Raw genomic sequence first — 16,198 nt, forward strand, 5'->3', positions numbered from 1 at the left:
AGAAATAATTTATGATTTCAAATGGCTTTAATGATAGAGCTTTGTTACGACTGTTCTAGTCTCTTATTGCCACTGTTAATTTCTTGCCTTGACTAATTTATAAATTAAGCTTTGTCATAGACATATACACACAATGACAAAGCAGGCTCTGGAACACAAGCTGCTCGGCTCTCCATGGAGACATGAATCTACCAACTCTATTGGAACATGTCCCTGGGGGATGAGGAGTAACCCTGCTTCTCCTTTGGATTCACTTCACGGGTCAGTAGCTTCAGTTAGTGCTAGAATTGCAGAGTATAAATATCAGCAGTAAACCCTGGGGCAACTATGTTTGTGCAGGCAAAATGCTCGCTCTGCAATTAAGGGAGGGGAAGTGTCCATGAATCACTCTCCCTTCATTCTGACAGGCCCTGGAGCAAGGCTCAGGGACACGAACACAAAAGGGATGCTGTGAGAGGCTAAGGGCTGCTTCCATGTGCGCTACTGCAGCCTGGAAGCTGAAAACTTCAGGCTAAAACTTTAGTCAGAGCAGGTGAAAGTTTGTGAATGCAGAGTAATACAATTAACCAATGAATGTCCGAGCCAAGGTCTTTATTTACAACTTATAGGATAACCACTTCCATGTGGGTTTTTACTCTGACTGCCACCAGCATGCAGACTTTTCCTTGTCTGAACGCATCGGCAAAACTGAAGTAAACACACGCACATGTGCACAGCACACCCTGTTTCCTCCCCAAGGAGATGCACTACCTATGGAGAAGTCGGCCAGCATTTCAACAGCTCAGCTTTCCCTGCCCACCCCTGGAAGCTCTGCTCAGATTGCACAGATTCTGCTGATGTCACAGCCTGACAAATACAAACACCTCACAACTGGAAGCCAAATACAACACCCGCACAATGCAAAGACAGACACTCCAAGTGGAAAGCAACCAAGGAGAAAGAACGAGAGAGAGGACACACAGAGGGGAACACAAGAGATGAGTCATGCTGTACTTACAACTTTCAGCCTGATAGTCTGGCACGAACTGCTCGTCATTGTCAGGTACCTGAGCTGAAGAAGAAGAAGAAAACAAAAAGGGTTTAAAAAATTAAGAGAGGAACTGCCAAGATACAAGCAATGTCAAGTCAGATGTGTCAAGCAAGGCCTGTTCTGACGGAGCTCAGACCTGTGATGATTATTTGCCACAACCTCCTCTTTAAAACAGCCTTGACAGCCTAGGAGAGTAGAAGAAAAGTTCCCTAGGTGTAACTGGAAAGCATGGCAGTGTCAGAAACAGCGGGGTGGCAGGAGTTTCACCTGCCTGGCCGAAGTTAAGGAGATGGCGAATTAAGAGAACAGGATCCATGCATCCTGCACAGTTGCACCTTGCAGGAGTTGTGCTGAAGGCATGGCCGTTCACCCACGCCTGGCGCTTAAGCTGACCATCGTGGTGAACTGCCAGGGTTCTTTTTTTCAAGTGATGTGCAGCTATCATACAATTCCCCCATAGTTTTTGAAACGACTTCTTTGGGTAAGCTCTGTCTCCTGCAAATAAGACTACCATAATTGAAAACATTTGCCCTAAATTTGCTCAAAGCAAGCCATAAAACTTGAAAAATGAAAGAACCCTCATTGACTTGGGCCACATGTAGCAAAGCAATATATTTTAACAATTGTGTTCGTAATAAAAATAACGAACAATAAAAAAATGTCATCTTCTCATGCAAAATGTTCTCCTGGTTATGCTAGTCAGCACTGAGGAAAGAACCATGCCATTGGTTGCCCCTAAGGTCAATTGACTTCCGGCTTGATTAAAAGAAAAGGGCTAATTAGGTGAATGTAATACATTCAGCTGCAATGAAAACTCAAGTCCAATGTTTCACCTTGAAATGTTTATTATCTTTGATGTGGGCATTTAAATAACCTATAATCTCATAGAATATTAGTGAGTTTTCAAACACAAACAGATATGCATACCTTTTGCATAAACTACACAAAACAGCAATCAGGTTACTTATAACTTGGTGAACATGTAATGAGCTGTCATCCTTATTGACTTCCAATGTGATCTCATTAGCTAGTGTTACTTTACTAATATTGTATAATAACTGTCATATTAAAAGAGATGTCAATCAAATTTTTCTAAATGAAATTATTTTGTGTGGAGAATGTTAGTTAAAAATACTCGGTCTTAGCCAGGCATGTAACCCCAGCTCTGAAAGGCTGAGGCAGATTCACCAATAGTCTGAGGCTAGCCTGAGGCACACAGAGAGCTCCAGGCTAGCCTAAAGTGCAAACTGGGGCTCTGTCTCAGGAATCATATGACAACAATAGCAATAATTCCTCTCTGTTGAAACGGTTAAGTGAGTTAAGAAAAAAAGGATTTTTATGATATAATTCCACATAAAAACAGAACACATCCTCAACAGGTTTTTCTTTTCTGTTTATCTAACCACATTCTTTGCAAATGGAAACATTTTGATGAATAAGCATGCATTACCTTGGTCAAAAACATAACTATCCCAAGATAATCTTGCCTAGTATTAAAATATGTGTGTTACAGAGTTGCTCCCTAGTGATTTTCCTTATACCAGTACTTTATGGAAGACACACCATTCCCTGCTGCCAAAAAAATGAAAATTAAAAAAAATTAACCAACAGTAATTTCTAGTCGTAACTGGTACCAACTTGATCAACCCATACTAGAAGCAAGTTTTTCTTCTCATTCCACCAGTATTTGATGCTATGATTGATAGCTTTCAAGTTATATAGATTTTTACTGGTGACAAGACTGGTAACTTGTCACCTATAGGTAAATTCTTCCATTTCTTTAAATGCCACTTGCCACACACACACACACACACACACACACACACACACACACACACACATCAGTGTAACTTGATGAAATACTAAAGGGATTTTTTTTCAAAACTAATAAATGGGGTAGTTTAAGCATGATCCCACATACTTGGATATTAGATACATTCTCCTTTCCAATCCTCTGCCATCACTCCCTCTCTAAAAGTCACACTTACAAATGCACTTACAAGCATTATCGCAGTCACCTTTAATCCCAGCGCTTGGGAGACAGAGGCAGGCAGATCTCTGTGAGTTCAAGATCAGGCTGGTCTACAGAGAAAGTTGTTAGGACAGCCAGAGCTACACAGAAAGACCCTGCTTCAAAAAAACAAAAATACAAACAACCACAACAAAACAAAAGTAAAACCATGACTAGAGGCAGAAAAGAGGGGTGCATTAGCATTCTCTTAGCTGTTGACAATCTATTCTTTGCTACTGACAACATAGTTTTCGACTTTCTGCTCAGATTGATGAAGAAATGTACTTTATAATGTCATTTTACACCTAAAATAGTTACAAATGTTTTAACATACTTAATAACAGCAAATACATAATTAAATTCTCAACTTTTAAAAATACATCCATATTTTAGATTTCCCTCCAAATTGAGAGCTAAACAGATATAGAGCAGGTGTGGTGGCACACACCTTCAGTCCCAGCATATAAGAAACAAAGGCAGGTGCATTTCTGAGTTTGAGGCCATCTTGGTCTACAGAGTGAGTCCCAGGACATCCAGGGATACACAGAGAAACCAAAACCCAAAACAAAACAGCTAAACAGCAATTGAGGTACAAAATATTCCTTTAAAAAGCCAACACTTGGGGCTGGCCAGATGGTTCAGTGGTTAAGACCCCTTGCTGTTCTTTCAAAGAACCCAGGTTCAATACCCAGCACCTAGCACTCCACACGGTGGCTCACACCATCTGCAGTTCCAGTTCCAGGGAGTCTGGTCTCCACGGGAACCGGGCACGCGCACACTGTACACAGACATACTTGCAGCCAAAGCATGCACACACATTAAGTAAGAAAACAATTTTTTTAATTTAAAGTCAACCTTCATTCCTGTGTAGTGGCACAAAGCAGACAACTAAAATAAAATAATAAAGTATCATTTATAACAATCTAGTGAAAACGTAATGCCTGCTTATAGGAATGCTGGAAAGCAGGTAGTGAGTTATGCGAGACTTAGCACGCTCACACAGCCAGACCTTTTCCTTCATTTCGTAAGGCAGAGTTGCAGCTCCACAGAGTAGATCACATGAGGAACGGCATGCAAGGCCCCAGCAACGGGTGTGTGGGGTGCGCTGGATGTCCACCTGTGTGTGCCGCTAGGGGAAACACTTAGGGGGCAGAAGAATCTGGAAGGTACACCTCACAAGTACAGAGAAAATAGCTCCATACTAACAATTTGTAAAAAGCGTAAGGATGAAGGATGCTATTTCTGTCCTAACTCCTTAACATACTGAATAAGTACTTCACACTTATGCTTGAACATATTACAGACTTTTAACAAAAAACATATGACTCACATTTTCACAGAAGCTGATCTTAAGAGGAATAGACTGAACGAAGCAGCACACCACTTAAATAGACAAAGGCTTAAGTCTCCCTCTAACTTCAAGTTGGAGTAAAGGGAATGCATCTAACTAAAAACACAACTCGGAATTGGGCAAGGAAACTATGACACAGTATCACCACACTTGGAGCACACATTTTTTCTTTAATTCACAAAAAGTCTATGAAGGAGCAGACTTCAGCTGCCTGAAATGTTGTTGCAAGCCATACCAAACCCCAAGGTGAAAATTAACAGTATAAGCCGACCTAAATTTTTTTAAGTGTTTTTAATTACATCGCTGTCTAAACTATGCTTCAAGTGTTCATCTTTGGGGAGTGAAAATGCTTCTCTATACAATGGAATAAAAGGGGAAGGAGAACAAGAAGGATGCAGAAGGGGAGGAAATATATACCAAAGGTCAGTTTTAAAAGGCTTTCGCGAACACTGAGCATGTAGATTTTATTGGTAATAGCTGAAGCAACTCTATCAGTTCATTTCCCATTAATAGACATTTGCAATCGAGTCTCTGAGTCTTTGCTTTAAAGGGGTAGCATCCGCACTCTCAGCTTTTGCTTTATCTAGCTTCCTAGCCGAAGCTGTTCTTTAGTACTCTTTCCTGCTAGGCCATAGCAGCACTGTGGGAAAGAAATTTATAAAAGTATTAATCACAACGGAAACGTCACAGTATCAATGCCCCATTTTCCAACGTAACCGGCAGTCTTTCAGCGTCAGTGCCTTGGGGGAAAGGCAGTTTTAAATACAGCTTGCTTTTACTGTACGCCGATTTTCAACTTTTAAATAAAACAATATTCACTACCTAAGAAATGGTGAACGTTGAAATTTTTTTTTTTCAACTTTAGCTGCAGGCAAGTAAAAAACCTGTTATTCTTACAAACAGCTGTCTGATGAGTTTTCTTTTAAAGCCAGTGGGGGGGGGGGGGGCTCTGAGGGACTGGGGAAAATGACGACTGAAACAAATGTCAAGTATTAAAGGGGTTAATATTTAATTAAAACCAGTTCCATCCACTGTAACAATGACCTGGAGCCAAACAAGGCGGAAGATGTGTGACTCATTCTTTCTGCCCGTGAATGAGACAGCTGATCTCCTCAGCGCTTCCTCAAGACAGGCAGGCAGGCAGAACTGGATTTCTGCCTCCATTCACAAAAACACAGTCCAGCATGAACCATGTGGCCCAACCGCAATCTTTTCATGTCACACCCTTCCAGAGAACTAAAGCAAGAAAGCTGAACTTGCAGGATAAACACACCAAATTTTATTGCTCTGCCTCAAACAGATCCGCTAAGACACACATTAAAATAAATGACATATACGGAGAGGGGAGTGAAGGAAAGGGAGAAAGGAAGCAAGATGCACACACATGTATCTAACCCATCCTATTGCACAGGGTACCTTAGTCCCGAAAACACGCATGTGCCAAACCTAGGAAAGAGAGCAGAAAATAAGAAAAAGGGGGATGAAAGAAGGAAGAAGGGAAAGGGAGGATGGGAGAGGAGAGGCGGTAGGGGGCACTGAAGGGGAAAGGTGTCTAAGGAGATGGGCACTTGCTGAGCATGTGGGAAGCCATGGGTTTGATTCCCAGCAGCAAAACAATACTGCTAATAAAATAAATAGATGGCCTTTTTTGCTTCTCTGTCATTCAAGTTTTGAGTCATAAGCACGCAACCTATTATTGGGAAGGTTTGTCTGAAGAAATTTAAATTTTATTTTAAGCAAAACAAGAAAATCAACATTTGCACTGTGGTGCTCCTTCTAATCCTAAAATGGGGCTTCAGAACAAAATAATCATGAGCTCACTAAGCCTACTACTTTTATACCACATCCGGTTTAACATTAAAATGATTGCAAAGTAAAAGCATTAATTAGTGCAGAAATATAAACATATTTAAGTAGAAAGGGGAGGAGGACTTCCCTAGACAGAAAGGCCTTCAATGCTGGATGCACTCTTTGTGTGTGCACGAAGAGCAGGAAAACAGGAAGGCCTCCAGTCGGCTTCAGTTTCTAACTAAACTGACCTGCAGTGACTTGAAAACTTAAAAGGCGAGCCCAGAGCCAGGCAGGCAGCCACAGTCGGCAGCCAGGGTTTCCCTCTCCTTCTACACTGGCCTGACTCTGTCGTTGTTCTTATTATTTTTAATTACAAAACTGTGCATAAACCAAAGAAAGAGAGTTGCACTGCAGCATGCAAGGTATTACACATTCTCTGTAACTCAACTGGAAAAGTTCAGCATTTCACATGTCAGCACTTTCTGAAAAAACTACGCTATGCTCTACCAAATCCAATTTTTCTATTTAAAAATAATTTCTCTTCTTTTCAAAGCAGATTATGGATGAGCTACATTTTACATTCCTCCAACGGATATTTAGAAGGAAAATACAATTGTTCTAGCTTTACTCCAAATCAGAGTCCTTCCACATTTTACAGAGCGTTCGAGTAAAACAAGAAAGGGATAGTAGCAGGTGCTACCCCAATACATACCACACACACACACACACACACACACACACACACACACACACACACACACACGAACAAGAATCATCTCCCACCCAATTCTAAGAACCTGTGTGGACTTCCTTAATGCTGAATTATCAGATACTATTTATATAACCATATAAAGTACTATAGTTACAAAAACTGCACTGCATATGAAAAAGAAATATGAGTACATCCTATGGTAACATTGTGTTCTTTCTTCTTTGTAAAGTAGAGCAATTAAATTGAGTACTCAAGAGTACTGTGTATAGTGGAGGTCACATGATAATGGCAACTCATATTCCCAGTAAGTATCACGAAAATATAATTTGGACATAAACTTTGTATCAGAAGCAAACTGAGGAAAATGCAGTAACATCTCTATTTCCAAGCCAACAGGAACATTATTTGACAGTTTCATAAAACCAAAGGCAATCTCCTTATTTGTATGAGATAATAATGAAGTTTTGTGTAGCACATTGCTCTTGGTGGTAAACCTCTGAGGTGTAGCTGTAGCTGCATCCTGAACCGACTTCACTATGTCCCTGGAAGCCTTTTACCCTGTTGGTAGTGAATCACCACTGGTGACTTTCTCAAGCTCATTCACAGCAGGAACCTCAAGACACCCAGACCACAACAAAAGGAGACAGAAGTAGTCAAGTTTCACCTGGGATGTACACTAAACTGTATGACTTCCCTGTAAGCTGTACTGCAGGTATACGTTGATGGGACGCATTCCAAAGGATGCAATGCTTTCTCGACTTGTTTTTTACTCCCTTCTACTTCTGTTCCCCAAATAAGAAGTTTTGGACAGCACCTACTGTTTATAGCTCTCAAAACAAGTTAAGAACAAAAAGTTGCTTCGATGCTGATAGGAGTGACATTTGAACTTGTTATTTCAAGGGATCAAATAATTCCAATTGCCTGTCAGTAGCAATCTAATTCAAAGGACTGAGAATCAATAAAGTATTGTCCATAGTGAAGTTCAATATAAAGCAACTACGGTAACATTTAAGATAATCATCGTCTCTATTCCTTTTATCGGCTACTGTGGTCATTGAAAACATTAGCTTTATACTCTCTCTTCAGAAGGTGATTATTTGAGTTTGTGGTATGTTTGTTACCAGCCTTTAAACCTCAGTGCTAGTGCTTGGAGAGTGCTTCTAATGTGAAACTACATTCTACCAACTTGTTTTCCTCCTCTGTCTGCAAATAAAGCTGCAAGGAAGAGTGCAATCACTATCTGTACCAAAGGACTTTAGCAGACTGAATACAGGACCTCTATCATTACCCGAAAGTCCTGCCTTATCTACCTCAACTGCCCTTTGGAGAAGAAACATATTTCATACTCTACAATAATTTACTCATGAAAATCAATATGCTGTACTTGGTATAATTTTAAACATTCTTACAGGAAAAAATATTTAAAATTTTAAGATGATTCATTTCTATTTAGGGACTTGGAGAATTTTCTTTTATTTAAGGTGATTATCATATGACACTTTGTAGCAAACTTGACTCTTATGTCTAAAAAAAGAATTTTAGGAACCTGTTAGACTTCCCAGAGTGATTCTAACTCATGAGAGAAACTTGGTAAATTGTCAATCATCTCCTTTTGAAAGATTAAAATGCCTTTAAAAAAAAACCTGTGGTCATTTTCTTGGCTATGCATTACATAGTTTGCCAGGCTAGCAATACATTAATTTCTGCCTGTCCAGAAAAGCAGAAATGAACAAAACTAGCAACAAATTAAGCTGTCTAGTTTTTGGAATCTCTTATTGTTCCAGTCTTAAGCCAAATAAAAATACATGTGCACAGTAACTGTATTTAATTGCCAAGAACAAAACTAAATTTGTAGCTTATTAACATTTAAAAAAACCTCTTTACTATTAGATTTTTTATGTTAATAAATTTTGCTTATATAATAACTGGATAAATTAATGTAACTACTTTGAAAATGTTTATATGACTCTAAAATGCAGTTTGTAAACATTAGCACACCTGAGTATTCAATAAAAAACTCCAGCTTAATTTCTGAAATTAATTATGTTTATGAATTCTTTTCTAAGTAAAAGCCCAAGTTCCTCCCAATACATTAATCCTTATCTAGGTTTACTTTATATAAAGATAAGTCTTCAGAACTGATTTGCAGGTAATGAAGAGATAAGAAAAATCCCATATTATTTTAAAAGACAAACTCGGATAAATTATTCAACTCTCTTATCTGAGGCATAAGGCACAAGTAAAACAAGGGAAAAGTGAAAACTGAAAGAAAGAAAATGTACTGAAAATGATAAAAGTCTGCCACAGATCCACACTTTAAAATTTCAGAAACAGCTGCTATGCACATTCCAAGTCTGCCAGTCAGTGCACTGACATGGATTCAGTTTCCAAATCTAAACATCTTAAGAACCAATAAACCTTCCACAACAATTAAGGTAAGTACGGTAACGTATTCTGGATAAGCAAGTAAAATTCTTGAATAAACAAAATTCCACATAACCTTCAATTTAGCAAAACCCACAGATAAAAAGTTAATGCAAGAGACTTTGCAATTTTTCATGAAAAAAGCTAGTTGAATATATGGTTTATGTTGCAATACTAAGTAATCTATTGCAGAAAGTTTCATTTAGAGACAAGCAAAAATGACCTTAAATTTAAACAAAACTTTCACTAATACTTACCATTCATTAACATATAAATGCAATCCCCTTTCAAAGGATAATTAAGAGCTATTTAGCTTAAATGATTTTGAATCATTTAAGATTGTAAAAACCTTTTGAAGAACTAGAATTATCAGCAAGACAAAGAAACTTGTTTACATGCTAAAAGCAACTTGATCAACTGCCTACAAGACCGTAGCTAAAAGCTCTCATCTGTCTGCTTCAGAGCTGCCACAGGAGCCCTGAGTTCCATTTGGAGACCCTCCTTTCACTTTAAACCATCTTGAAAATCTGTGCCACAATCACATTCCCCACAGAAAATATAACTATACACATACATACATCAAAATATACTAAAAATGTAACAAAATATACTAAATTTTTAAAAATCAACAGCTTTCATTTCACACACACACACCACACACACACACATACACAAAATCACAAAATAACATCTCACAAATGCAGGAATTCCAGTAGAAAATTGTAAATTGTAGATACTAACAGAAACCCTCCCACCTTAAGCATATCTGAACATATGTCGAGCTTTACTGAAGCCACAGCTCATTGTTCCAATAAACAAAGTTGCACGCAATAAAAGATATGATTAGGTGGCAACGTGGAATTTTTTTTAAAAAAATCCAAAATGGCATTAAATGTCTCCACATTAAATCCTAATAAAAGTGACAAGACATCAACAGTCAAACTTCAACAAACATTGCATGCATCATCACACACAAAACAATTTTAAAATCCTCAACTCTCACTAAAAGATTTCCTTGAAACCCACAGGTTTCCTAACTGAGAGATACACACCTAATGCTCTGTGTTGTGAACAAGGAGGAAAGAAGACACCTGCACTTAAATCTTGAAGCATCCCGTCCTGATGAGCCCAGAGAAACTAATTTCTGCCATCAGAAAAGTCCTCCACCAGAACAGCAAATAGTCATATGAACCGCTCTAAAGGAAACAGCAAGCCAGCCGGTTCTGGCTCTAGGTCTCTCGAGGTACAATAATATAAACCTGATCAATTGCAATTAAAATCTGAACAGAGACTTAGAACCTGAAGTCCTGGTGCATTAGTTCTTGCCAAAAGCAGATGTGATTGTGAGCTGGAAGCAATTTCTCCTGGTAATTTGTGATGACACTGGGTAGTGCAGCCCCAGAGTCCCCAAAGACAAGCTCATCAGAGGCTCTAATGTATGCAAGACACATGAGGTGACTCTTTTAGAGCTCAATTAATTGGGTTGAACATTAAGACAGCAAGTTCAGGACTCCCTCCACCCCCTTCTACAGTCGCTTTTCCCCTTTAAAGCCTTTTTTTTTTTTTGCCTTACCTTCAGCAAGCCATGTTTCTTGTAACTGACTCAGATCTTGAAAGAGTTCTAAAAAGCAAGTCAAAGACACAAACATAAGACTGAACAGTCTGCAGTCTTCATTAACTGAAAATGTTTGTCATGATGCTGGCATTCAGTATGATTTCAATTTAGAGAGCATCAACAACTGAACATAGGATTCACCTCTGAAGTATCTGAACAACCCTGCTTCCTTATGACATCAGTTAGGTGGCACTTAAAGAGATTTCTTTAGACAACTAAATAATATCGGCTATCTTCTTTATCGTTCTTAACAAATAAAAAGTAAGCTCAAAGAGAATGAAAAATACATATGCACTAAGATTCATCAAGGTGCTGAACTAAAAATGGTCTACATACAGAAATCTTTCCTAAGAACACTTGATTGGCTAAAGCAGGACCAGGATTAAAAAGACAAAACATTTACCTCTCCTAAGTTTATAAGCAAAATACCAGCAGAACTTGAATTAATTCCCAAGTTATATTTTCCAACCGAATTACCTCAACACTACGGAACAACTTCACACACAGGCATATAAAGAAAAAGTTCTGTATTAGCAGACTTATAAAAATCAAAGAGAGTACCCTGGCTTTGTTTTATTATCAATTCCAAATTGTACTTTGGCATGGGGGGTATGGGGGGGGATATCTACTAAGAATGAAAACTTAATGGAGTTTAGAATTCAGTACACTTCATTTAAATTCACACTCAACTTGGGTAATTTCTTCAATACATTAGAAATGCCCCACAAGGTTGAAATAATTCTTAATACATTGACATTTTACCAACAGTTTATAGAAGAGTCTGCAGCCTTGTTTACCAAATAACATAATAACTACTCATTTAGCCTGAAGTTTGATCTAGTGAATACTTCAAGGCCTATTAACAAGATGTTATGACTTCATAATACAGTCATCAAGCTCACTCATAAAATTTCAACAGTAGTATATGGCTTCATTTATATTGTTTAACTTGTAATAAAATTGAAAGAAAAACGTAAGCAGTGTGCATAGCTGCTTGCTTTGTCCCAGGGTGTCAGATAGTTTTAAATTGTTCTCTCAGTGTAGGGGATTAGTTATATGCCATATGGACAAGAAGAAACAGAAAACAGTCTTTCAAAGAAGAAGGTCACTGTCGGGTGCTAATTTCCTTCTCCCGTTAGTTTGTAACAAGTCCATAAAATAGTCTCCAAGGCAAACTCACTGTGGGAATGATTGCATGGGAAGTCCATGCTGAATTCAGGAGTTTCAATGTTTATTATTTTTTAGATGAGGTTGAGATGGGCCCCTTCTTTGGAGGGTAGAGAGTGTCAGTAAGAGAGGGGGTTCAGCTCCGAGTCAAACCTCACCTTCTGAATCATGAGCCAGATCTCTGTTAATGACTTTTCTTTTCCTGACATTTGTTGGTTTCTCGTTACAATTTCTCCCACGCTGACTCTACAAAGGGAAAGATAAAATCCTTTAAAAGAATATAAACCTCAGATGTCACACAGACACACACTCACACACAAAAAAAAACAAAAACAAACATGCATTCATAACATAAGCCTACTGGATCCTCTCTCTGAATAGAAAAAAAAGTTCATGGAAGAACTTCAATACGTATTGCCTGACTGACTTTGGCAGTGAAGGTTCAGGCTGCGAGTTCAACAGCCTGACAGTGGCTTCCCAGAGCAGATCCTAACAGTCCTGTTTATGCTCGTCATAGTTACATGTAATCCCAGCACCGACACATTAAGCTGAAACACTTAATGTTATTTTTTTTACTAAATCAACTCTAGATTAAAAATGATTCCATTCTCTCTCAGACAACACCCCCCCTCAACACCCGCAGTAAGAGAAGCCAAAGGAGTGGAAAACTGGAAAAAGCAAGAAAATGAGGGAGGGAGGAAGCAACCCCCCAAGACACCCCATGTAAACAAAAAGGGTCAGTATTTGTCTCAACTTGGTTCTTTTCAATGTGGCAGACAAACCCAGCCACAAACTTGGAGTGCAGATGCAGCGGCCCTTCGTCTCCCCTTGCACTCATCCTGGACGCTTTAACCAGAAGGGGTCTTAAAACAAAACTATGCCTTAGCCAAATCACTCAAAGGTAAGCTCATTTTGTAGATGGGGCTTCTAGAAGCAGAGTCGCCCTACAGTGGCAACAAAGAGATAAAGTGTCTGCAGTCCCAACCCCCTGCCCCCCTTTGCATCCCTCGCTCTCCCCACCCCCGTCCGAGTCAAGTTTATAAACAGCAACTTTCGAACTGATCACTCACGTTGGTGACCACGTAAGGCACTTGCTGGTCATAAAATCCATCCATTCTGCAGCTCTTCACAAATATTAGCTCAGTGTTTTATATTTTGAGCATTTAGCTGGAGATTTCCTCGGGATCTGGACTTCTATCAACCTAGAGGGGAACAAGATGGCTTTTAGGCTTTAAAAAAAAATCATGAATGAAGCTCTTGCATTTGCATAGCTAATTACCCTCGACAGTCCCATTCACAAAAATAACCCTCCCCTACGCCGCCTTCTTCACCTGGATCCAAAGAGAGCCAAGAGAGTTCACAATTTACATATTTTCGGTGGTACCAAAAATCCTAACCAGAGGCAGTGTGTTTATTTACACTCTGGACGTCCCCTGTTCGGTCAGTGTACCCCAGGCAGCTCTGATTCGCAAACGTGTGCAAAACTAGCAATGGCGATCAACGAGACTTGCTTTTCACCTAACGGGACTAAAGAGAAGGAGACACCTCTTTCATTAGGATAGTTTTTGCAACCCACAACCATGCAATTATCTGGAGAGACATAAAAAGTTGTTGGAAAGACCCACCTGAAGGCCACGCTAGGCGAACGGCTGCAAAAAATTCCCTCCAAATTTAATAAAAACATTAATTATTGCCCAGCACTTCCCCTTGGAAGCCGAAAGCGCCTCTGACAGAGCTCAATTCGGTGGTTTTTCCTCTACTTCTCCTCCAGGGGCCTCCAATCCAAACTGATGGATCGCTGCCTCCCATTGGCTCCACGTCTCTTTCACAAGATCAGATTTCGGCCTGTCAATCAGGCGGCTTTCGGCCCCTACCCTTGGGTCTCTTGCGCCCCTCTTGCCTTCTCACCGCTCTGCGGGGAGGCGCAGGGTGCGCACCCCAGAAAAGCCACCGAGGAAACCTTCCGAACTTGCTGTTTTAGGCAAGACCCGGGGGATGGGGGAAGGTGGATACTGAAACCTAGCGTACCAAGTCAACCAATTCTCTTTCCTAGCATGTTTGGTCCACTATGGGGCAGATACCCTTAAAGCCCCGTCGTGACGTTCAGGTACAGATCTACAAAGCGAGTGTCCCCCAGTCCCTCTTCCCTAGCTCTGAGCCCAAGCCCACCGCATGCTCCCGCCTCGCTCCCCACCAGCTTTCGGCCCGAGCTATACTTTCTCATTTTTCAACACTATATAGGGCTTATTGAATCTTTTTTTTTTCTTAATGCATCCTCAACTGAAAAGGTCTCCTTTTTTTTTTATTTTTTGTCCGTGGGATTTAAAAAATACTGTAAGAAAGGAGAGCAGGCTGGAGAAGGGGCTTCTTGGGAGAGGTGGAGCCCGTAGGGAGGATCCGGAGGAGTGCGGTGCAGCGAAGGCGAAGGCGAGCAAAGTGTAAAAATCGGATTCACTCTGGGCGAGTGGCGAGGGAAAAGAAACCTCCTGCCGGCCACGGAGGGGTGGGGGAGGCCTGGGTGGTTGAGACGTCCCCCGCACCCCACCCCACCCCACCCCGGACCCGCCGCTTCCGGAGCTTTTGTTATGTATACAGAGAGGCGGAGAGTGTCACTTACTGTACTTGAGGATTTCACTTCCTCCACCGAGGGGAGGGGAGGGGAGAGCGGGGAGAGCTCGGGTTACAAGGACGATGATGGGACCTTTGGCAGCCTGGACGTCTCTGAAGCTGCCAGCCCACGGGGCTCAGTTCAGACGCCCCCTTCGTAGCCCCTGTCCCACCCGGGAGGAGAGGCCCGGAGGCGCGGACAAGAGGCTGCATGGTGTTGAAAGTCACTTGAAACCCTAGTGGAGACCGGGGCTGGGAATGCAGGACTTTTCCACCAGCTGCGTCCTCCCGCGGAGCGGCGTGCTGCGGCGCTCTAGTTCCCTTTGAAAGTTTCTGTCTTTAACGGGAACGCGGTGGGGACAGTAAAATGGGCAGGTGCGCGCCTGGCACGCCAGACCCGCTGGGCAAGAGGCGTACGACAAGCACTCCGCGTTTCGTCTCGGGGGAGCGCAGCTTTCCGGGGCGCACGCGGGGCTGGTCCCCGGGCACCGCGCATGTCCCCTTCCCCGAGAGCTCTGCATCGGAGCGCGGGCGAGCGCTGCGCTGCGTTCGGGACGCCGCAGAGCCGGAGTCGGGAAGCGCCGGAGCGCTTTGTGAGGGTGCAACCAGAACGGGGAGGCAGGGGGCGGCGGCGCGGGTACCCCGCCGACCTGCAAACCCGGGACGGAACCCCAACAAACACTTTCCAAAACCCTCGGAGGAGGACGGAGCCGGACGAGTCTCCAGGGCAACCGGGAGAGGGCGGAGCTTCTCCGAAGGCCAATGAGGAACCGTAGATTTCCAGTCCATTGTTGTTTATCGCTGACCCCTCAGCGCTCCGCCCGCGGATTGGCTGCGCGTGACTTTCCCCTCCCCCTCCCAGCCACCTTTCGGCTCCATTCACAAAATCCCGAGCTCTCTGGGTCACGTGGTCGGGGCGTGGAGGGGGAGGGGGAGACACAACAAAGGCCCAAGTTCTCAAAAACCACCAAAGTTTTTAATCCGTTACTACCTCCCCTATGCAGCCTTGGTAACAAATGACAGTAGATGAGGGAAAGTACCCTTTGGTCCAAAGGCAGTAGAAGAGAGTGAGAGGGACGAAGACCAGGGAAAAGGAACCCTCACAGGGGACAATTCCGGGGTGTCCTACCTGAGGAAAGTCCTGCTAAAGAACAGAAAACTGAGAGTGGGGGGGGGGTGAGCTTAGAGAGGTCTAGCAACTTTTGCTTTCTCTTCAGCAACAGGCTGTTTGAAAAGTGCAAGCTGTCTCTACAGAAGTATTCAGCTTTCTCCCCTAAGGGTTCTTTTGTTTCTGTTTCTACTTTTGGTTTATCCCGGGGTCATTTTGCTCTCCAGGTACTTTTAGTGCAAGTTCTCACTGGCTGACGATTTCAGTTCTGGTTTCCAAAGCCCATCGGCCCTACTCAGGCCCCTTCTTCCCCTGGGATGGTCCATCTTGCTGCTGGAGCTCCAAAGTTTTCCTTTGCAGCTCTCACAGTAGTTGAGAGGGA

The 16,198-nt window shown here is 41.8% G+C and overlaps 1 protein-coding gene across 6 annotated transcripts in view; it reads right to left on the bottom strand.

The window, feature by feature from the left end:
• The window catches only part of Etv1 (ETS variant transcription factor 1), an 89,698-nt gene extending 74,851 nt beyond the window's left edge, over positions 1–14,847 (bottom strand). Inside the window, exons 1-5 of one of the 6 annotated variants that reach the window (XM_040743215.1) lie at positions 14,719–14,847; positions 13,172–13,303; positions 12,260–12,347; positions 10,893–10,940; positions 998–1,051 (exon numbers count right to left, since the gene is read on the bottom strand). In XM_040743215.1, the coding sequence (XP_040599149.1) occupies positions 998–1,051; positions 10,893–10,940; positions 12,260–12,347; positions 13,172–13,216 (235 nt within the window). In that variant the 5' untranslated portion in view covers positions 13,217–13,303; positions 14,719–14,847. Of the gene's footprint in view, positions 1–997; positions 1,052–9,576; positions 9,721–10,371; positions 10,604–10,892; positions 10,941–12,259; positions 12,348–12,855; positions 13,019–13,171; positions 13,304–13,432; positions 13,581–13,726; positions 14,583–14,718 lie in introns of those variants that run through there. The other 5 variants (XM_040743213.1, XM_040743214.1, XM_040743212.1 and 2 more) reach the window with 5 other exon arrangements.
• Between the last annotated feature and the right edge of the window lie 1,351 nt (positions 14,848–16,198).

Source organism: Mesocricetus auratus, unplaced genomic scaffold (genome assembly GCF_017639785.1).
Source record: "Mesocricetus auratus isolate SY011 unplaced genomic scaffold, BCM_Maur_2.0 Super-Scaffold_15014, whole genome shotgun sequence".
NCBI classification, from domain to species: domain Eukaryota; kingdom Metazoa; phylum Chordata; class Mammalia; order Rodentia; family Cricetidae; genus Mesocricetus; species Mesocricetus auratus.